The sequence below is a fragment of the Pristis pectinata genome, chromosome 22 (genome assembly GCF_009764475.1).
Source record: "Pristis pectinata isolate sPriPec2 chromosome 22, sPriPec2.1.pri, whole genome shotgun sequence".
NCBI lineage: Eukaryota > Metazoa > Chordata > Chondrichthyes > Rhinopristiformes > Pristidae > Pristis > Pristis pectinata.
In genome coordinates, this window is record NC_067426.1 from 22,002,935 (window position 1) to 22,026,924 (window position 23,990).

The window sequence follows — 23,990 nt, forward strand, 5'->3', positions numbered from 1 at the left end:
CCAATAAGAAAATATCCGAGGACCTTTAACTTTTGAAGTTAATAGCCAACATTTAGGTTCATTTACCACGCGGCTGTATGGAGATGTCATAGAGTGGCATGCAACCCCTCAACACAAAAGGGGAAATGGCACCAACATGTTGGGAGGTAAGGTGTTGCTATCGCTGGTACAAACACCAGAACAACACTGAACACACCTATGCATAACAGAGGGCGCAACCGAGGGACAGCTGGTGAATTTGGCGCATTGGCAGCCTTCAGGCGGAATGACAATCCAGGACCGCGCCGAACGGGACCAGGGAGGACGGTCGCTCCTGTCAATCCTCGTTCCCTCCCGGGCACACTGCATGAGCTGATGCTGCCAGGTGAACATTAGGCCGACTGCCCTCGTCGATGTCAATGAAGAGAGCGGAAACCATTAGCGGACGCCAGCCACTTGCCATTCCATTGACGTGGACCAGGGGGGCGATTCGGCGCACCGCACTCTGGGAAATGTAGTTCCTCCCCGGCGGTTCGCCCTGGCAACTGATTCGGGGAAAAACTCCAACTCCCAGATGTGGTGTGATGCGCACGCGCATAGGCCTTCGGCCCGTGTAACCTAGCTTGGCAGCTCGATTGTCCCGCCCACTATCTTGTTTCCCATTCGCTGCGGCATGAGGCAAGGCTTCTAAGTGGTTGCTTGCCTTTGTCAATCAATAAGCACCGCCGCGATTTCCGGTGTAAAATTAGGTTGGCAAGACGTGTGGGCATCGGTTTGATCTCTGCCTTGACTAAAGGGAGGAAAGGTAAATACAGAAACAAATGGGTAATTCTGGCTTTTAACGAGTTGATGAGATAACATTTGAGCTGTAAGGGATGTCAGTTAAAGAGAATTAGAGATTGTAACCCTAAGCTCTGACCTCTTGGAGTATTCATTGGGAACTGTTAAGTGCTGTGTTGCAGCAGAACAGTTATAACCACTGAAATGGTTTAACGTCTAATTCTTAGCATAATTTATTTTTATGTGTCTGCTATTTTATAGGGAGTTTATTTTTATCTTGAAGGGTTCTTGCGGCTCTATTAAAATTTGTGACGTCATGAAAAGAGCCTTGAACCAATTATTTTGAAAAAAATTAGCCCATCAGATCAGAACCTGAAACAATAGCCCAGCTGAGCTTCCTGAGTACTGCTAATGAATAGTATTCAAATTTTAGACGTTCATTTGTTAAAAAGTATTCAGTTATTGTGGATGTCTGATATTTTCTGAATCAGTTTTTAATTTGAAACTGAGGTAACACAATTAATGGTACCTAATAGCTACATGAAAAACCAATGCAGTTTTTTTAAGATAGCAATGCATTGTCTGAAAGCAATATTGTGTAAGATTGGCATTTATGAATGAAAATATTACTATTTAAAGTAGTAGCGTTACCTAATGTTTTGAGTGACTTTGTTTTTGTTAACAGTACATACTACTGCTACACAATAACAATGATTTTTAATCTGTTTACTCAATATTTAATGCTACTTAATCCTGCATCTGGAGTTACAAGATTGGATTATGTATTTATTTTACTTTTACCTATCCATGCAGTTCAAGCACTTTAAAATGAAAGCCAAACATCTAGTTTATCTAGTGCTAAATGGGCATTTGTAGGTTTCTTGTCCTGAATTAGAATTTAAATATTCCAGTCTTATTTTGTTCAGAGCCTGATTGAAAACCTTGATGGGTTCCGAGCTGAAATCAGCAATGGTTTGATACTGCCTGTACTTTTACTGGTAATCTTTAAATTCATTAATGCTGATCTCAAGGAATCATTCACTTCCTTATGTAGCATCAGCCAAGTGTTTAGACTGCATTTTGTTTAGCTTCAAATAAGCATGATTTCACAGCACAATAGTAGGCAGTGAATTGGTATGGAAAGCTAAAGTGGGAAGTGGAATGCGCTCTGACATAATGGTTTAAATGCATTTTTTGCGACTAAACAAACGAACCTTATTTTTTCTCTAAGATACCCAAGAGATTTTCCATCATTAGTACTATATTCTCAACAAAAAAAAGCTTTACTAAACTTGGTCTGGGACTGCTTGATGTTGACACCAAGGGCTGTGGTAAGATGAAAAACAATCAATGATTTCCCTGTTGCAACAGCTGCCAATGGCTGGATGTAACTAAAAGGGTTAAAAGAAGCATCTTTCTCTTTAGGACTATTTGTTTTTCCCCAGGAGTTACTGAAACCGTATGAAACAGCAAGACATCAATGTGAAACGTAACGCAAGCATTAATCGGGTGCAGTTAAACGGGCAGCTTTGCAAAACAATCAGGGTCTGCTTCAGCCAAGTGAAACAATGGGGAGTGTTAATTTGCCCCATCAGACAAGATTCCAGGGTTTTGTTTGAGGTTGTCACAAACCTATCTTGGCTACACACTCATAGAGCCACCCACCTTCTAGAAATCAGAATTTTTATCTGTTCATTAACAGTGGAATTTTTCTGCACTAATGACTGATGAAACAATGGGAAGGTTTAGCAAAGGTGGGGTACAAAGCCCTTCTTGACTATAAAGATGCACCCCACAAGAGAGTCCTTTGGAGCTTCTCCACAGGTTGGTTCACAGCCAACGCCTGGTGACTCAAGCCCCTTCATGTCTTGCTGAAGTACCCCGGGGCTCCCCTTTGGCGATAGACTGAGTGGCAGAGAACGCAATGTTGCAAGGTACTGGATGCCGATAAGTATCACTGAGAACTGCATGCAAATGTGAGCTCGATTTAACCAGGGAAGTGTTAAGTGAGAGAATCTGAGATTTTGAACCCAAATTAAAAGAAAGAAGACCAATTAGATCTGTGGTTCAAGCTGTAGTTTCCTTTGTGTTCAGTTGCTTTTAGTTGTGTTAAATAAAGTTACTCAAACTTTTCATGAAATCGTGGTGTCTTTCATTACCGATTCTGTCGTTCAAAAGGAACCCAAAATAACCTGAGTCCTGTTTTAATACATTTGGCTCTGCGAGCAGGGTTCATTTCTGAACGATGTTTTGGGGAAAGAAAGATGGAGATAAGCCAGAAGAATGTTTTATTCCTGACTGGGTGGATAACTCTGAGGGTTTTGGTACTCCTGGCTAATTTAGTAGCACTTAAACTCGGTTGTTGCAAGGGCCAGAGAAGATCGCTCATCGGATGACCCAGATGTTACAGGAAGCGGGCTTTCCGTTTAAAAAGGGCACTGCTGGTGCTGCACTTCGGATGTTTATGGATGCACTCAAGGATAGGGAGCAACAAATAAATGCCTTGAGGGGGAAAAGAAGTTTCCAGGTTGGAGGATGAGTTAGAGGAGAAGGGGAGGCAGTTGAATTTAGCACATGAAACGGTACACACAGCCCAAAACTGGCTGAGAGAGCTGAACAGTCAGGGGCCACGCTCACCTGCCAGCTTGCAGTGGCTAAACAAAAATAGCAGAGAAGATTGATGTACCCCAGACCCAATAAAGGTTTGAGCTATGATGATAACAGGCTGGGATCCAGACGCATGGGATGGGGGTATCTGGTCTGACCCTGACGACAGACAGGTTAATCAACCCATAGAGGGAGTGGGCGATAACAAATCTCCCTGTCGGATCCGCCCCCTCAAAACTATAGTGAATAAGCGTGAGGATGAATGGGGTGGTGAGTGTAGGGAACGATATGAGGATCGGGATGACCAAGAACAGTAGGCACCCCAATGGCGTGCCCAGCCACAGCAGGTCATTTCCCGGGATTATAGTGGAACGGAGTTGAGGGATTTGCGGGATAGATTTTGTCAGCAGAGAGCAGAGCCACTCACGGCCTGGCTAGCTCGAATCTAGGATGCAGGTGGGGGTGAAATTGAACTGTCCACTGCCGAAGTGGCTGTGCTGGGATCCATAAGCCCACATCAATGCAGCTGTATGGGCTGGGTCAGCAACAGGTTCCCTGTTCAGCTGGGTGCTGCACGCTATTCGACATGTTACCCCAGCCCGATAGACTGGCATGTAAGCCCAGCAGAGTGGAGCACACCCGAACAAGGTGTACGGTGGCTGCAGGAAATGGACATTCAAGGCACAATACGAGGATCAGCCAACGGGCCCAGATGAAGCCCCTTTTACCCAGGGACTTCAAGTGAGACTAGTACAGTCAGCTGCTAGTTCATTAAGAGTGGTGGTGTTAGCACTAACTACCACTATGCTAGATAAATCAATAGGGGAGGCAGCGTTTGCTATGGGAACATTGGAAAACGCGATAGAGGGGAGTAGCAAGATGCAACCTATTAGGAAAGCACCTCCATGTAAACAATGGAGCGGTGACTTGTCAAAAGCTGTCCAGAAAGATCAGCGGGGAATTGTCAAACCGTCTCAGGGACCTACTCGCAAAGAAATATTTCTACCTCTGTTGAAGGCAGGGGTCCCGAGAGAAGAGGTCGATGGCATTACTACCACAACAATGCATGCTATGTGGAAGGTAAAGTGTGGGCAGGGGAATACAAGGGTAACACCTTCCGCACACCCAGGTGCAACGCTGTATCCTTCCCTGGAGAGTCTGAAACAGATTATTTGGGTTCTAGAGAAGCAAGGGACAGCTATGTCTGGGTCAAAGAGTGGATGGAAGGCCAGTCGGCTTGTCCCATAGAGGGACGGCCAGGGTCCCCTGTCTGTGTATGGGATTTCCCAAGCCCTGATGGGGGCCTGAGGCCATATGCCCCAGTGTATTAAAACAGGACTCAGGTTCTTTTGGGTTGCTTACGAATGACAGAATTGGTAATGAAAGACACCACAATTTCACAAAAAGTTTGAGTAACTTTATTTAACGCAATTAAATACAACTAAACACAAGGGAAACTACAGCTCTAACCACAAACCTAATCCAAATTAAAAGAAACAAGACCAAAAACCCAAACTCTCTCACTTAATACCTCCCTGGTAAAATCGAGCTCATGTTTGCATGCAGTTCTCAGTGATACTTATCGGCATCCAGTTCTTAGCAACGTTGCATTCTCTGCCACTCAGTCTATCGCCAAAGGGGAGCCCCGGGTACTTCAGCAAGACGTGAAGGGGCTTGACAGTCGCCAGGCATTGGCTGCGAACCAATAGTCAAGGATGGCTTTGTGCCCCGTTTGGTCCTAGCATAACAAAGGACTCCACACCTTTGCTATACCTTCCCATTGTTTTCAAGAGTCTCATCAGTCATTAGTGCAGAAAAATTCCACTGTTAGTGAACAGATAAAAATACTGATCTTCTAGAAGGTGGGTGGCTCCAGGAGTGTGATAAACTCAAACAAAACCTTGGAATCTTGTCTGATGGGGCAAATTAACACTCCCCATTGTCTCACTTGGCTGAAGCAGACCCTGATTGTTTTGCAAAGCTGCCTGTTTAACTGCATCCGATTACTGCTTGGGTTACCTTTCACATTGATGTCTTGCTGTTTCACATGGTTTCAGTAACTCCTGGGGAAAAATCAAAAAGTCCTAAAGAGAAAGAAGCTTCTTTTAACCCTTCAGTTAAATCTACCCATTGTTAAAAATTGATTGTTTTTAATCTCACCACAATCCACTCATAAGAAAATAGCAACTATGATAAGCATAAAGGAAGTTATCCTCTGCATAATGGAAATCCCAAGTGAACCCATCCAGGTGGCTGCCCAAGCCCACAAGGATTTAGTTTCTGTCTGATGGGATTCCATTACTAACTTCCTGATGTGAGCTGACAAGTTTGTAATATTTTCTGATTTGTCAGGAACATGGGTACAACAGTCACTTCCCACAATTGCACATGTTCCCCCCCCCCACCACCTTTTTTGCGAGGATAAAATCTAAAGCCATTCAGTTTTGCAATGCTACGGTCCTCAAAGCTACCATTTCAGCATTAATTTCACTTAAAGCTTCAGTAGTGGCACTTGCTACCTCGTCCAGTAACCTGGCTAAAGTTTGCAACTCCTTTATCGCCCTTACTGTACCATATATAGGGACTACAACTGCAAATGCTCCCTCTACTTGACTGATCTCTCTCTTGTTGCACCCTTCAGCTCATGGGAGTGTATCGGAATATATATATGTAGTATCACAAAGCCCATGTAACAGGAGCCTTGTCACCCATTTGGTACTATGCCCAATGGCCACAGATAAAATAGATACCACTCAAAGGAGGTGGTATAAAATAATAGCTGTGGTCCACAAAGATGTCAACATTACAAGAGCTATTCCCAATCCAAGGTCTGGAATCATTAAACTTCTGAAAACAAAGCAGCCCTATTGGTCGGCTGATACCTGAAGTGTTGGTCAGGGCATAGATGGTGGAGTATGGGAAGTGTTATACTGAGGATTATACCACCCTTCAAAATGCCGATAGTTATATTTCGGAGTAATGTTAGGAGAGGATAGTGTCTTCGGCAGTAATGAGAGTATTATTATCAAAAGCTAACCAAGATAAAACTTCAGCTCTATTAAGGGGGACAGGACGCAGCAGGATACCCCCCCCCCCCCCGTGGAGTGTATGGGAATGTGCAGCACACCCAACAGCTTGTTACGTCAACACTTTTAGCATAGGTACGTGACATATACAAATAGGTATTTACATGTAAATCTCTACAGTGCCTCAATATAACATCACAATACAATGAAACTATAAAACTAATTATAAGCAAAAACTGCATCTTATTCAAGATTTTTGAGTACTGTTTTTGAGCCCATAAAGTCAGTCCAAGCAAAGTCTGACAATGCCACCTAAATGTGAAAATCACGGCTCTCCTCACAACATTCTTTCCAGCTTTTTGATCCTTATTTGTTATCCTGTAATGACAGAAAGGGCAGTCTTGACATTATCATTTCATTCTCTTTTAGTCAGTTTACCACGATTTATGCAAATGGGTTTTTCAGCCCCCCCCCCCCCCCTTAACATGACCCAAGAGGTATTGCCATTGCTGCTTGCTATTGCTGCACCCTGTTGCAGGGCTTGGTTAGGCCAATGCACCCATACTTTTTGTCCGGCTGAGGGAGTTTGCTCCTCCTCTACCTCCGATTCAGGTGTGACAGAAGGGTCTGACTGAATCATCCTACTCATAGGGGTGCCCAGGGGTCTGGATCTGTTGTTCAGATTATACAGTGCTAAGGATAACACAGAATGCCATCCCTGCTTTGTATCTGTGGGGGTCAGCACACAAATCTGCTGCTTCAAGAGACCATTCATCCTTTCGATTAATTTAGAAGCTTGGGGGTAATGGGGAATGTGAAATACCCAGCTCGCACCATTTTGTACAGCCCATTCTGTTGAGGACAATGGGAAGGGAACTCTGGTGAACAAAGAGTTAATGGTTATAAAAGATTAAGCCATCTGCTAGTTGCAAAATGTAGCGTGATAGGAAGGATACAGGGTGTATAGGAAGGAAACAGGGTACAGGGTGTAATGGAAGGTACCAGTAAAGAACATGTAAGGCTACACACAGCAGCCGCGTTTTGACCAATGGCAGCGCGAGCTGACCAAGCACACCCACCGGAGAACAAAGTATTTAAGCTAAGTTAGCACACTGTATTTCTTTGAGTTGGTCAATGTGCAGGGAAGAGCAGCACTGTCTGTTTGCTCCTCTTTGTACCCCCCCCTACTCTCACTAGCATGAAACAATAAAGGTCTGTTGATTACTTTTAACTTGGTTCTGGACTTTTTGGGTCACAATGAGATGTGACTTTAATGGGTAGCCCCAAGCATTAATTGGATGCAGTTAAACAGGCAGCTTTGCAAAACAATCAGGGTATGCTTCAGCCAAGCGAGACAATGGGGAGTGTTAATTTGCCCCATCAGACTTTGCCTAGGGCAAAGCCCAGGGCTTTGTTTGAGTTCATCACAAACCTTCCTCGGTTACATGCTCATGGAGCCACCTGCCCTCGAGAAGGTCGGAAATTTTATCTGTTCATTAACAGTGGAATTTTTCTGCACTAATGACCGATCAGACTCTTGAAAACAATGGGAAGGTTTAGCAAAGGTGTGGGATCCTTTGTTATGCTGGTAAATGTGTACTGCTTCCCCTCCCAGGTGAAAGCAAACCGATCCTGAGAACTTGCATCCAAAGGGATCGAGAAAAAGGCATTAGATCAATCACTGCATACCACTCGTGTCCTCCCTCTGACGTGCTTTCCACCAGAGTAACGATATCCGGCACTGCCGAGGCTAGGGACAGAGCATGCTTGTTTAGTTGTCGATAATCGACTGTCATACGCCAGCTCCCATCTGATTTCCTTACTGGCCATACAGGGCTATTGTACGGCGATGTGGCTGGACTTACCACCCCATGTTGTTCCAATTCCCTAAGGGTCTCCATAATTTCTTTGTGCCCCCCGGGGATTCTGCACTGCTTGTGGAAAACTACCCCATCAGGTGGAGGTTCACCCAAAGGCTCCCATTTAGTGGTCCCCATTGTAAAAACATTGGTCTTCCGAATTCCAAACATACATTTTCTCACATTTGTTTTTTCACTCATGCCCTTAAGCACATTCATTCCCAAAATCGTTTCTGGAAACTGGCATACCAATACCTGGGCTTGCATTCTGGGGCCACAAAGCACTCCTCGACTATAAAGATGTGCCCTGCAAGAGAGTCCTTCAGAGCTTCTCCACGGGTTGGTTCATGCCTGGCGACTGTCAAGCCCCTTCACGTCTTGCTGAAGTACCCGGGGCTGCCCTTCAGTGATAGACTGAGTGGCAGAGAACGCAACTTTACTAAGTACTGGATGCCGACGAGTATCACTGAGAACTGCATGCAAACGTGAGCTCGATTTTACCAGGGAAGTGTTAAGTGGGAGAGTTTGGGTTTTTGTTCTTGTTTCTTTTAATTTGGATTAGGTTGTGGTTCGAGCTGTAGTTTCCTTTGTGTTTAGTTTTTGGTTGTGTTAAGTAAAGTTACTCAAACTTCTTGTGAAATTGTGGTGTCTTTCATTACCAATTCTGTCATTCGAAAGCAACCCAAAAGAACCCGAGTCCTGTTTTAATACAAGGGCCAAGTGGGAAACACTTTCTTTTGCTGCTTTATCTTGGAATCCACAGTTCATTTTTGAAAGCTCTTGCCTTTTGTTTATTTTGCAGGCAAAGGAATACCTTTTGACAAAGCCCTGCTCATGAAAAATGGAGATCACATCGTATTACACTAAACTTCTGGGAGAACTAAATGAGCAGCGTAAGCAGGACTTCTTCTGTGACTGCAGTATAATTGTGGAGGGAAGAATCTTCAAAGCTCACCGGAATATTCTATTTGCTAACAGTGGCTACTTCAGAGCCTTGTTAATTCACTATATCCATGATAGTGGACGTCCTAGCACTGCATCATTGGACATTGTCACATCTGAGGCCTTTTCAATTATTCTGGACTTCCTTTATTCTGGAAAGTTGAACCTTTGCAGTAAGAATGTTATTGAAGTTATGTCAGCTGCTAGTTATCTACAGATGACTGATGTGGTCAGCTTTTGTAAGTTGTACATTAGATCTTCTCTTGATATCTGTGTGAAAGATGAAAAGGATGATGACTGCAGTCATGTGGAGAATGGAAATAATATAAATGCCTTTGGAGATGCGGTATCTTTTTGTAGGAATCAATGTCCAAACCCTGTTCCATCAGTTCAACAACAGAAGGAGTCAAGCCCTGAGAATAATAAAGGACTTAACTGGAATGAATGCAGTACTTATCATCCCATAGATCTTGCTCAAAAGGATCAAGATAATCTTTCTCCAGAGAAAGTGCACCCTCCCTCGTTACCTAAGCTTCCAGAACCTAAAGTTGAATTTGATGAGGATGAAGTAGAATCAGTTGACAGGTTCCGACAGTTTACACCATCTGCCACAGATCAGGCCGAGGAGAGACTGCAGTCTGCCCCAGCTATGGAAATAGCCTATGAAAATTATCAGATGAAACAATTCCTGGAAGTTTTATTGAGGACAGGAAATGTCCAGCGGAAAGAGGACATCATGCAGCACTTTTCCCGTGGGGGGCGTGCAGAAGATGGAGGGGGCACCTTCTCGAATATGATGGATGTACAGAGTGATTGGTATGGGGAAGATGCAGGTGAGATCTTTATTACTAAGAAATAATTATACAACAGCATCATAAAATATACAACATCATAATTATACAACAGCATCGTAAAAACAGGAGGAGCTTTTATAAGAAAACATTGCATCCTGTGATGATGCAATGGATGATTAAACTAGACATAAATACTAAGATTCAGACTGAAAGTATTTTCTCCACAAGAAATCTGGGAGTAACTGACTACTTCAATAGCATATACTCCTTAGTAAAATTATTACAGTCCTGAAAAAAATTGTTGGTGAATTTGGAAGCATAAGCCATGTTAGTTTTGGATTGCCATGATGTGGCACTAATGTTTTTTTATATAACATCTACACACTCAAATTGGGTTTGATTTAACACTTTAAATTCCTCAAGATCTTCAAGATTACACTCGTGACTGTGTGGGAATGTCTGTGCATTGGGTCAAATAATATTTCCCAACGTAAAGTTGTCTGGGCACCAGTCCACAAGCTGAATACATTCTGTGCATTTCCTCCCATCAACAAATAACTGTGTGTATATGAGGGGGGCAGAGTTTGTTTCTGTTCTGCCAGATAAAAACAGAAGCAGGAATAGATTGTGCTGTCCCTCAAACCTACCCTGGCTGAGTTTGTCCCTCATCCACTTTACCTATATCCACAGATTCTCTTAGTGTCTGAAAATCTATTAAAATTGGTTTTGAATATACCTAATGAACATACACAACCCTCTGGAGAAGGGAATTCCAAAGATGTACAACTCCCTAAACTGAACACAGTATTCCAGATGGGATACAATTGGAATTCAGTTCAGCTGTAAACTTACTTCCAGTTCTCTGTATTCCAAACCTCTTGAGATAAAAGTCAACATTCCACTAAACTTTTTAATTTCAAAAAAATGTACTATGCTTTAGTGTCTTCTGAACTTGGACTCCTAATTCTGATCATCCATGATTTCTAACTACTTGCTATTTAGTGAATATTCTGAGTTTTCTTTGCCAGGTTCAAAAGATTTTTAATTTTCACAAGTTGAACCCCATCTGCCACAATGTTGCTCTCTCACTTAACCTATAATGTTCTTCGCAAGTTTGTACTTTCCTCTACATTATTTACTCTCCAACTAACCTGGTGCCATCAATAAACTTAGATTTGCCATTTTCTGTTCATTTTGCGACGTCATTTACAAATGTAATGAAAAGCTGTAGCCCCTTCCAGATTGCTAGGAGAACATCACCAGTCATATTTTGCCAATTTAAGCATACACTAGTTATCTTCTACTTGTTTCAACACAGTTGGAGATCATTCAGCCCATCAGAGTTGGTTTCCTACCACCAAATCTGTTTCCTATCCAAAACAATAGTGGTGCAATCTCGAGCTTCCAATCCCCCCCAACCAATTCTTTTGTATGAGACAATGCCCCCTTGATGTCAAATCATTAATAAGATCCCAAGACAGTTCCTTGGCTCCAACCTTTTTTGTAACCACTTATCAAATATAATACCAACAATTTTCATTTTTTAGATAGCACCTTTAGTTTAACAAAATGTCTTATGGATACTGTACCACAGAAGGATATATTAGAGCAGATGACCAAAAGAGCATCTTTAATAAATTATGAAGAGAGATCTTTGGACAGGAGATACCAGTTCACAGGGTCTTGGCACCTGACGGCATTTCTGCTGTTGGTGGAGCAATTAATTTTAGGAATATTAAGGGGGCCAGAAAATAGTGTGTGGATAATTGAAGGTGATAGTACCAGGGCTGATTAGAGCAAGAGAAGGGAGTAAGGCTGTGGAGGAATTTATAAATGAAGATGAGAATTACATTTATTGACATGATCTGTGATCAGCTTGAGTTTACCCTATGAATAATTGAACCTCATAGTGAAGAAATGCTACTGTAATTTATAATCTCACACATCTTAGTGTGATATTTTGAAACATTTCAGATCTTCTTAGACACTTTCCTGATGTTTTCTTTTATCTTCTAAGGTAGGCATGAAAGTAAATGCAGGAATGTAATAAAGTCAAAAATTTCTGCAGAATGATGAACATTTCCACTGAAAGAAAAAAGTTTTGACAGAAGAACTGTTCAAATTAGATTGCCTCTGCTTGTATGACCCTTATTTTGAAAAGTCTTCCATTTTTTGTGATCATTCAGATTGATTTTTAATGATGTTAAACCAGTGGTAGGTTGTCTGTGGCTTTCCAATGGAGTAAAGGAACTAATTCTAGAGCTGGATCAGACTACAAGGGTATCACTGCACAGTTGAAGCAGGAATAACCAGGAAGGATAAAAAGTCAGAAATGGTAGATATTTATGGAGTAAGTTGTGACTTGGGATCTACTGGTGAATGTACTGCATAAACAGTAAATGCAGTTGCTTGAATGGTTTCTTAAGCTTGTGGAATTTGATCAATCCCTGCTAAGCATATGTATGTGGTTAGCATGGACCATTTTTTTTGAAAGAGGCTAGTAGCCTAAATTTATTCAGCCATTTATACCAATTTAAAATGTAAGATCTACTTGATACAGAAAAAGAAATATATTTAATGAAGTGCATATAAGTCATTTAGGACTATAGAACATTTTCTTGTCTGATAGTACATACTAGTTTATATGACAGTGGTAGTGAGATTGCAACAATTGGATTTGGAGCCACTGGGTTTGAGATGGTTTCAGCTCTGCTTCATTATTCAATAACTCCTGCTGTAAAATTATATGCATTTTGATTGAGGACGGCACTGATTCTCAGATATGGTGCCCTTTGGTCAATAGTTGGTTGTTGAGGTTCATACCTAACTGGTGACCACTTGACAATACAACAGGATGGTTTTACCCCGAGGAATGATACCCAAGACTTTGAAAAGGTTTCTCACTAATGCCGTTGTGCAGATAGAAATGTACCAGGTTAACCAGCCCTTGACTGTAAATTGGTTGGAACCTTTTTAATCTGTTTAAATGTACTGTCATGAATATCATTTTAAACATCAGTGGGTTCTAAAAGGCAGTGTCAATGGCAAGGAATCGATGAGAAGTAAACTGTCAGAGGTATATTCAATGATCTTGTAATCTCGCCTGAGCGCTGCTTTAGTATTTTCAGTTTGTATCTTGCTGAGAGAACTAGATTAGGTCAGATAGTTGATCTCAGAATGAATTGACAATGTATTTCTGTTTCATGGCTAATGTAGTAGCCATATGTCTAGAGAGCTGGTACTACACCCTGCAATCAAAGTGCTAATAAAAGCTTCAAAGAAACCTCTAATCATTACATTAACACAGACATGGGTGATTTGGGCCAATCAGAAGCATATGGATTTTACCCTCTGCATGAGCAGTAGCTCTAATCCCATTCTTCCACTTGGTGTCTGTATCTCCTTCCTTCAGCAACTTTATAAACAATTATTAAATGCTTCAATATTAACCCTGGTAATGAATTCCAGAGCCGTCTGTGTTTTTAATATTTTTTTCTGCTCTTTGCCCTAAATCTTTTGTTTAATCTCATACCAAATCTTCTCTGTCTAGATCTCACTAGAAACCACTGTTTAAAGATAAAGTAACAATTATACTCTGACTAAAGTCTGGGTATGGGGATGAGCAGAGAGCTTTGGAGATTCACATTTACAAACATTAAAAAGCAGGGGCAGTATCTCCTTGATCAGTGGTATTGAACGTGCAATATACTAAATTGTGTGCTGTATTCCACTTAAAATTCTGGAAGCAAAAGCACGGATGTTACTTATCATGTGTTAGTACTGCTGATCCAAGGCTGAATTTTAAGGTGAATATCTTTAGGGAATGGTCTAGAGTATGCACCCTTCATAACATTAAGCTATTTTATCAAATCACTTTATAACCTCCTCTGATCTAATGATAACAACACTAATTCCTTGCAGTTTTGCACCACATAGGCTGTCCTTATGGACCAACAAGCCTATGCTAGGGTTTCTGCTCCATATGAGCCTTCCCTCTCCACCCGCTTTATCTAACCATCTCAATATTTTTTTTCTCCCATGTGTACTCATCTAACTTCCCATTATGCCATTTGCCTGAACTGCTCCACAGACTTCAGTTTCATGTGCTCACCACTGATTTTTATTTTAATCTTCATTTGTATCAGGCTGAATGCTAGAACCCAGTCATTCTGTAATGTTGTTTGTATAGTGTGGTATGAAAAGAGTACAGTATTTCAGCTGCCTAATGTTTTGTGTATTCTCACCTTTTGCCATAACACACAATATTCTGTTTCTTTTCTTAACGGCATTATTTACTGGATATATGCCTAGGAATTCATCCCTTAGATCAGTAGCATTAAATGCAAGGTATAGAAGCATTTGGGCATTATACATTGTTTCTGGTATTCCTGAAGCGAATTGCAACATGGATAAGTTTCCAATTTGCCACTAATCCAAGGAGGAAAATCTCCATGTTGTATTTTAATGTTTTGTGGATATGCTTTCCTAAAACTTTCTGTCCTTCCCTGTAATCCAGCTTTCTCTCATTAAGAGTGTACTTATTTTTAACAAAGTACGTATACCACCTCAGTTATTATTGACTACATCTGCCATTTATTTGACAGGTTAACCATCTTGGCAATATTCCCTTACAACTTCCTTTGCTCTTCAGCATTGTTTAGATTGTCTTCTATCTTAATATGATGTGCAAGTTTGACCATAGTTTCATGTGGGTCTGTATCTAAATCATTGAAGTATGCAATGAACAGAAGTGGCCCAAAGCACAACCCTGTGAGACATGGTTAATCATTTCTGTCCACTAGGGGGAAGTTGTCCTTAAATTCAACTTTCTGTATCGTCTCTTCAAATCAGTTTTTAATCCAGTTTGCTATGATTCCCTTAATTCCATAATCCTTTAATCTACTTCAGTAGTATTCTGTTTGGGGCCTTGTCAAAGACTTCTTGAAAGTTTTGCTTATACCACATTTTCTGTGGTTCCCGTCTATCCATATCATTCCCTTGAAGGACCATCTCAGGATTGTCTAGCACTAATTTTGCTTTCAGGAATTTGTTAGCTGCTTGTAATGTTTTTTTTTCCTCAAATAAGCAAGTTTGTCTTTAATGAAAGATTCCAAATTATTCTCTGCTGCAGATATTAAAATGCATGGGCTGTAATTACACCATATTCTTTTCTGAAAGTTGATATCACATTGGCCATTATCCAATTCTCTTACATGCAGCCACAATCAATGGAAATACTATTTCTAGACAAGGACTTTTTTCCCCTGTTCTCTTCTGGAGTTAAGATCGTTTTCCCTACGTTTTATATGATTCAGTGACCCATACTGGGATGTACTGGGCATAATTTTGAAGTCTGTGGATGATGCAAGTTTGGAAATACAGTTAAAAGTGAGGTGGATAATAGCTGACTGCTGGACAACAAATTGGGGAAATTTAATGCAGAATATTGCAAAGGTACAATGAGCTGAATAACTTCTGTGTTACATCATTCTATGAATCAAAGCGTGAAATGATGCATTATCAAGGAAAGAATGACATCTATTAAACCATACAATTTAAAGGGAATTCTGGAACAGAAAACCTGAATTACATATGCAAATAGTTGGAATCTTTGGGGAAAGGCTGAGAGAGCTGTTTCAAGATGCAAACCAGTTCAAGGGCATATGAGACATAAACTACAAAAGCAAGGAAGTGGCTTGTTTTATATTAATATTTTTTTTCTCTTTCTACATGGACCTTAAACTCAATTGTGATCACTGCTGCTGTTTTGCTCATGTATTAACCCTGTTTTGTTGTTCACAACTAGATTTAGCAAGGCTCCTTCCCTCACTGCCTGTCCAAACAATGAATAATTAATATTTAGAACAGTATTTTCTTGCTCTTTTCCATGTTTTGTTTTAAAAAAAATAAATTTTTTTGTATTTTCTTCATTCATTTAGAGATTTCTTGCATAGCCATTTTGATTTTTTTGGGAAAGCCTTTGATAGATCCATCCTTCAAAATTGTGTGGAAACTAAAACCTCTTCTCTTCTTATTGGCTTTAGTTTTGGAATTGCTGGATTAGGGATTTACCAGGTTAAATATCTGAGGTCACAATTCAGTATTTTAAACTGCAGATATTTAAATGGAATTGTACAGGTTGACAGAAGGTTGCTTGCATTGGATTATTGTCTGTTACATTCAAGGTAGGGGTAGTGGGATAGAAACCATTTTTGGTTGCCATTGCAAAACAGACACTGGAATATCAGCTCAGTTGTATCTCTCTCTGATATATCAGATTCCTTTGATCTATGGATCCTAGGAAAGAAATAGGTTGATTTATTCTTATGCTTTATATACAATATCCTGTTTCAATTATTTATTTGCATTTCTGACCATAAGTTCCTTCGAATTGTTCTATGTGATAACATTTGATGATTTCTATTTCTAGGGAATGGAATAATCGTGCCAAAAAAGATCTACAAGTGTCCATTTTGCACCTACACAGCAAAACAGAAAGGAATCTTGAAACGACACATGCGTTCCCACACAGGAGAGCGCCCATACCCTTGCGAGACCTGTGGAAAGAGATTCACCAGACTTGAGCATCTTCGAAGTCATGCTTTAAGTGTGAGTAAAGATCTCGTGACTGTACCAACTTCTTCCCCCTCCCCAACAATCATTCGACATGAGCCCATGATTTAAAACCTCCTTATTTCTACAGTTGTTTTCCTGACCAGTTTTAACAATGAAAGTTATAGCTTAGTCTTCAAGAGCCACTCCATGGATTTGGGCACAAAATCCAGGCGGCTGCTCCACTGCAGTAATGAGGGAATGCTGAACTGTTGGAGATGGTGACTTTAGGATGAGAAGTTAGACCAAGGTTTAGTTTGCCCTCATGGGGAGATTTAAAAGATTCTATGGCAGTACTTTGATAAAGAACAGGAAAAATTGTCTTGCCAATATTTAGACCGAAGCGATACTTAAAATATGATCTGGTTGTTAGTGCTTTGCTGCTTATTGGACCTTGCTATATGTAAAGTGGCTAGCATATCTTCTATAATACAATAATCAAGACTGTTTGGACATCTTTAATTAGCTATAAAGATCTTTGAGACATTTTAAAGTTCTGAAAGATACTTTATAGAATATTAATACTGTGAATTAGATGTCTTTTATATATGAAAAATGCTGGTGATTTACTATTTTAAATAATGTGAGCAAATATTTCACAAGGCAATATCTGTCAATCATTCAGATGTTCAGTCTTCATTGTCTTCCACTTTTTAATATGTTCTTCCTTCTCTGATCTGACTAATTCTGAGTAGGATCCCAGTAGTGCTGGCTGATTTCCACTACTTCCTGGCAATCTTTGAACCTTTAGAAAGTTGCATCACAATAAAGGATCATTGGACCAACACTTTGCTTCATGGGTGATATTTTTCATTAGCTAGTCAAATCCCACTCTTGTGATTGTTCCCCATGGGGGACAATGATTTTTTTTAAAGAAACCAATTTGATTTTAAAATTTTAACTTGAGACTTGCTATAACTAAATCTGGCAGAGGGCCAAATTTTAACTCTATTGGTTAAAGCAAAATTTTCTAATTTTCTCTTTAGTTATGACTTAATTTAAATTTGTAGCATGACATTAGAAATATGTCAATTAATAGAAACAATCATTACCATTTATTTTTCCATAATCTTTTATAAATATGACAGCCTTTTAATCATAACATCCCTGAAAGTAATGTTCTTAAGTCTCTGTATGTAAGTATAATTGCTTATCCTCAGTAACTTGTGAATAATTGTTGTGCCCTTTTCATTACTTTTATATAGGTCATAAAATGAGATGCGCAAAACTGAACACGTTATTCCCAACTTGAATGTTTGATATTGAATCCTTTTGTAATATGTGAATTTAGATATAAAATCAAGGATTCTGTTCGGTTACTTGTATCATATATACACCCATATCTAAACTGCTATTAATCTGTGCATTTGCATAAGGTTCCTCTAGAAGAAATAACTGTACCTTAAGTAGCAAAATTTTAAATGGATTAGACACATTGAATTAATGCTGACCATGTAGTCACTTTTCTTGATCCCTCAGGAGATTATCAATAGCCCTTGTCACAATTCACAAATTTGACCTTCATTTTTATGAGGATTAGTTGTGTTTTTGGTACATTTTTTAAAATTCTCTCAACACCTCTGAAACATTTCTGTTCTGAGAAACATTTTGCATCGAACGTTTTTTAACTTCTAGCCAACTCACCATTTATGGCTGCATTAGGAACACCTAAGTGGGTTATTAGACTCTCAACGCTGTCCCACTGTTCTTTAAGATCATGGCTGATCAGTACCTAGTTCCATTAACCCACCTTTATTTAATATTTCTTGATATCTAAATCCAACAAAAATCTATTGATAGTGATCTTCAATTTCACTTCACCCAATTTTCAAAGTCTTTTGGGCAGAGTGTTTTAGAGTTCATTTAATATTTATATAAAAAGTATTTTCTGATTTCATTCCTAAATAGTTCATCTCTAGCTTTAAAACTGTGTCTGCTTTTCTGGATATCCCACTAAAGGAAATTATATAAACCCTATTAAGTCCATTTTTCATTTAAAAATTTTGAATGGACTGTCCCTCAATCTTATATATTGAGCCATACAAGCTACATTTATACATTTAACTTTATCAGAAATTAAGGAGTTAAATTGTTTATTTCTGAGCAGCTTCAGTGGTGGACTTCTCAACAGCAGTTCAGGTAAGGACAGACTCTAGCTTGTGCTCGGGCAGGCCATTCTACTGTTAACCTTTGGTCTTTTGGTTGCTTAGTTTTAGCACCTGTATTCCACTACCAACTTTGAACATGTATTACATATTGATTGGAGTTACTCCTAGCAATCCCATTGCCTTGGTATGTCATGCACATGGAGCCCAGCAGTTCACTTTAACATTACACGCAATATATGCATGGAAGTGACAATCACTTTTCACAGTAGGTTCTGCACCAACAATGTAGCACATTAAAGAACATAAACAATACAATTGAATTTCTGTCAGGTGAACACATAAAATAGAGGTAGGATAAATTGCTCACTCTCTTATTGACTATCTTCCAATAAGTTACTGACCCATGTCCCTAGGTTACCCCCCAATTTCTTGCATGCTCAATTTTGCTAATAACCTTTCATGCAGAAAATTGTTAGATTCCTTCTGGAATTTTGTCCCCATCCACCATGTTAAAGGCATCCACAAAAAAAAATCAGTTACATTTGTCAAAATGACCTATTCTTCACAAATCGATACTGGCTTTTTTTTTAGTTGGATGTTGCTTATCCAAGTGCATAACCATTCTGTCTTGGATAATGGATTTCAGAATTTGTATACAAACTCTTAGTAAGGAAGTATTTTCCAAATAGTGACCATAATGTGATATTGAATATAAGACCAGGTTTGAGTGAGAAAAGGGAGAAACTTAAACCAGGAGTTTAAATTTGAGAGACACCATCTTTGAATGGCTGAGGAATGAATTAGTCACTGTAAACTGGGTTGAAATGCCAATGGGTAATCTTACAGACAATTGGAAGTATTCAAGGAAATCCGTGGTATAATGCAAAACCAGTACATTTTGCTAAAAGTCAAAGGCTTCACTTTTGTTAAAAACAACCATTGAAGGAAAAATAAAAGAAGAGGCTGTATCAAGCTAAGAGAAAACACTTACAAACTAGGGGATCCAATGGATTTAGAGAAATATAAAAATAAACCAATGTCAAGAATGTTGAGGGTAATAAAGGGAATTAATATATTTATAAAAAAATTAGTAAACAGCAAAAATCTCATCATTATAATGAGAGAAAGACAGTGGTGGAGGGGAATGTTACCCCATTCAAGATGGATGCCGATGAGTCTGTAAAGAATAATACATTGTCAGATTTATTAAAACCTGAAATTTGTATCTATTTTTCTCAGTAGAGGAAGAGGACAGTGTATAAAGAAATTCAAAAATAAATTACAGGCCGTCCCTGGGCTAAGAACACTGACTTATGGACACCCCTACATATGAGCTCCCGTAATATTACTAAATTCAAAAGTCTGATGTACGTACATGTGTTCATTCCTATGAACGGCAAAACTAGTTTCCTCTCTCTCTCCATTTTTAGTAATTGTTCTTTCTTACCAGTCTTGTGTGATTTTTGATGCCATTCATTACAATATTGTGGAGGTATGGGTTACCATATCGAGTGATTTTTGTGCATTTTCCGACTTGCAGACAAAATCAACTTATGCCTGTAAAACGGAACCCATTTATTACTTAGGGACAGCTATTTGGGGGAAAATACAAGGTGCACAGATTTTAAGATGCTTTCTGTTCCTGTGCATTTAAAAAAAAATGTTTAGGAAATTGTATATGCATTAGTCATAATTTTCCAAAGTGCTGTATATTCAGGAATTGTCCCTAAATTGGGAAATTGCCAATGTCTCTCAATTTTTTAAGAAGAAAGGAAAAAATAAGTAACTGAGGACCTGTCATTTGATTACCAGAAAATTATTAGAATCTATCATCAGATTCCTTGCTAATATCCTTGCTGTATTTCCTTTGCATTTTATTGAATTCTTTTTCTAAAGTCCATTTTAAATCACATCCTCGACATTTTTCTTCACTATTCTGTTACGTACTCAAAAAGTTCCAACAAGGTGGTTGAAACAAAAGCTGTCCTTTAGAGAACTGTAGTTTAAGATTTGAGCTCCACCTGATCTACTCATGAATCATGGATTTCTTCACACTGCCATTTTACCTTTTCTAGACTCTGCATTTCCTGTTTAAATGTTTCCTATTACTGTTTTACAATTCTGTTCAATTTTGCCTTCCATTTATTTTGGCAAAATGTCTCATCCTGTTGTAGTTTTTTTTTCCAGTCAACACTGAACCTCATTATAGTGTGGCCATAGTTTCTCAAATGATCCACATTTTATCCTGTAACCATGTCTGGTACTGCATACTTCTGCAGGTAGCAGTTTATTGACCAAGGAAACCATCATGGGCGTACTATTTAACAAAAAAAAAATCTGCTTTCACCACAAACTCCTTTTTAAAAAAAAATCTACTTTTGAGAAATTTTAACTCGATAATGTTAACTTTTGAGCAAACTGTTTGGGTTTGTCTACAGATGTTGCCATCAATTTATTTTGATTGCTTAGCAATCTTTGCTGTACTATCATTGCTTTCAATTCTGTTTGTTTCTACCATTTTTTAAAAATAGGCCTAGAAACAGTAGTATGTTGAAAATGCTATGTGGTCATTGTCTGGTACACCAAGAATCATTTCTGGCCTGCCACAGTAGGTTTCAGTGGCACTCAAGGCCCAAGGTTTTGGGGATCAGTGAATAGCTGTTACACATTTTCCTTCATGTACTCCAAATGTACCGTGCCTGGGATGGAGGACCAGGTTAGGCCCTGGTGGGATGGTTTTGCTGTTAGAGAACTGATTGAGATGGATTGGGGGAGAAAAGAGGAATAATGTTCAGTAGATTGAAGATCAATGTCATTTGGAGACACTTGGAGAGATCCAGGAGCATAGGTGGTCAGAGAGTTTAGGATGTTGGCATTTAGGCCTCAGCTGATTTTTGTGGGGTGGAAGGAGAGGGGTGCAGTTGAATGTGGGATTTGTTGTGCACTGAATGGTACCATCAGTGGAAATGTCCATAAGACAGTGGAAAGTAGTGGGTCTTTTATGATGGGGGGTCAGCATGGTGCAGCATCAGAGTGCCTAATGACAGATACACTCAGAGCAACATGAGCTATTTTCCTCTCCAAAGCTGCTGCTTGGAGAATCAAGTCACTTGATGCATGTTTGATATGGACATCTTGTCGGATGCATAAGTATGACCCACAGCAGGGAGTGCACAGTTGAACTTATGGAGTAAAGCAAAATAACCCAGAATTGTTATTTGCTTTGTGAAAAGTTTATTTTCAATTGAGTAGTACTGAAATAAACAAAAATTTCAATGAACCTAGAACATAGAACAGTACAGCGCAAGAACAGGCCCTCTGGCCCATGTTGTCTGTGTTGACCACAATACCAATTTAAACTGCATATCTGCCTACATATGGTCTATATCCTTCAATTCCTGCATGTTCATGTGCTTGTCTAAATGTCTCTTAATGTTGTTATTATCGCTTTAATACTTTTGCTACTTAATACCCCTCTTCCATCTGAATATTTTAACCTATGTGCCTTTGGAAATTCTAATTATGCTTAGCTGATCCAGTTTGTAAATTATTGTGGTTCACTGCCTTATATTTTATATATCTCCATCATATTATTGTAGAATTCAGTGTGAAAGATGAATTTTCTTGGAAATTTTTTAAGGGACCATAAAGGTGGGATTGGTAGGCAACATATACAGTGGTGTTTTTGATGAGTCTTTCCAGACTGGGTTGTGGCATCAGCTGGGGCTACATTCATTCTGCCATGTTACCCTGAACGTCTGTTGCTGGGCAGCCACTCTGCTCCCATGGTCTTGATGGTGAAAGACCATGTTTCTTGACTGTTCAACTGAACTAGACAGGCTACAGGTGAAGGGATAAATTTCAAGATTTGCTTTTTGAACCTTGTGATCTGGCTAAGAAGGTTGTCCATATTCTGTGCTGTGTATTGTTTATAAGTGAGCAATCGTCAATCATTTCGATAGAGAACAGGTTGTGCAAAGATGCTGGAAATTGTTCAAGAAAGCGGCTTTACTGAAAAGGGGAAGTAGCCTATAGGGTAGGTTTTTACAATAATTTTGAGAGTAGGATAACATTTTAAACCTGGGGCCCAAAAGAAACCAATTCTTTTAATACATTTATTAGTAATTTATGGAATAGAGATATTAGAGGAACTGCACTCTGGTTGGGAACATAGAGGAAAGGACAAAGGAAAATATTAGGCAGACATGCAAATTTGCCTGCTGTGCCTGAAAGAAAATCTGGTATTCAAAATCTAGATCCAGTCAGAATCAAGCAGCCAGTCAGGAAAGTGGGTCTACTTTCATTACTTAAAAGAGAGTTTTAATTTTATGGGATATGGATGTTACTGTCAAGGCCAGCTTTTATTATCCACCATTTATTACCCCCCAAGCTGAGGCAACCTGTCTGTTGGTTGGTCTGGTGTCACATATAGGTAAGAATAGGAGATCTCCTTTCCTTGAATGATATTTGTGAATCAAATGGGTTTTCACAAATTCCAGTATCTCATGATTACCATTCCAAAGAGTTTTTATGCAGATCTATTTAACTTTTTCATTGAAATACAAGTTTACCAGGACAATGAGGATAAGCAAGGATTTTGTTGTTCTTGGTGCCAATAGTATAAGTGCCTGATTATGTCCACCTGATTAGATGGGGTTGGTTTAGTATCTCATTTAAAAGACAACATTCAACAGTGCAGCACTCTCTCAATATTGTACTGGAATGGCAGTCTAGATTTTTGTGCTTAGTCTGTGGACTGAGATTTGAATCCACACAAATGTAACCGCTACAAGAATACAAGAAACTGGGAGCAGGAGTAGGCAACCAGGCCCCTTAAGCCAGTCCTGCCATTCAGTATGACCTTGGCTGATCTATGCTGACCTCAACTCCTCCAGTTCCCTATAACCCTCAATTCCTGATCTTTCAAATATTTATCTATCTCCACCTTAAACTGCTTCCACCACTCTGGGCGGGAAAAGAGTTCCAAAGATTGACTACCCACTGAGAGAAGAAATTTCTACCCACTTCATTTTTAAATGTCTGGCCCCTTGTTTTGTGGCTTTGTCCCCTTTTTTTGTGACTCCCACTAGTGAAAATATCGCAACAAACTCCCTGTCAAGCCCCACAAGGATGTTATGTGTTTGAATAAGATCGTTCCAAGGAACACAAACTCAAACCATCTAGCCTCTCTTGATAGGACAATCCTGTCGTTCTATCCTGGTGAATCTCTTTTGGACTGCCTGCAATGCTACTATATTTTTCAGGTAAGGGGACCAAAACTGC

The 23,990-nt window shown here is 39.5% G+C and overlaps 1 protein-coding gene across 1 annotated transcript in view; it reads left to right on the forward strand.

Annotated features, from left to right (window-relative positions):
* Nucleotides 1–693: 693 nt before the first annotated feature.
* zbtb8b (zinc finger and BTB domain containing 8B) overlaps nucleotides 694–23,990 on the forward strand; it is a 29,995-nt gene continuing 6,698 nt past the window's right edge. The window contains exons 1-3 of the mRNA XM_052036671.1: nucleotides 694–784; nucleotides 9,054–10,026; nucleotides 16,418–16,596. Of these exons, the coding sequence (XP_051892631.1) occupies nucleotides 9,093–10,026; nucleotides 16,418–16,596 (1,113 nt within the window). The 5' untranslated portion in view covers nucleotides 694–784; nucleotides 9,054–9,092. The remainder of the gene's footprint in view (nucleotides 785–9,053; nucleotides 10,027–16,417; nucleotides 16,597–23,990) is intronic.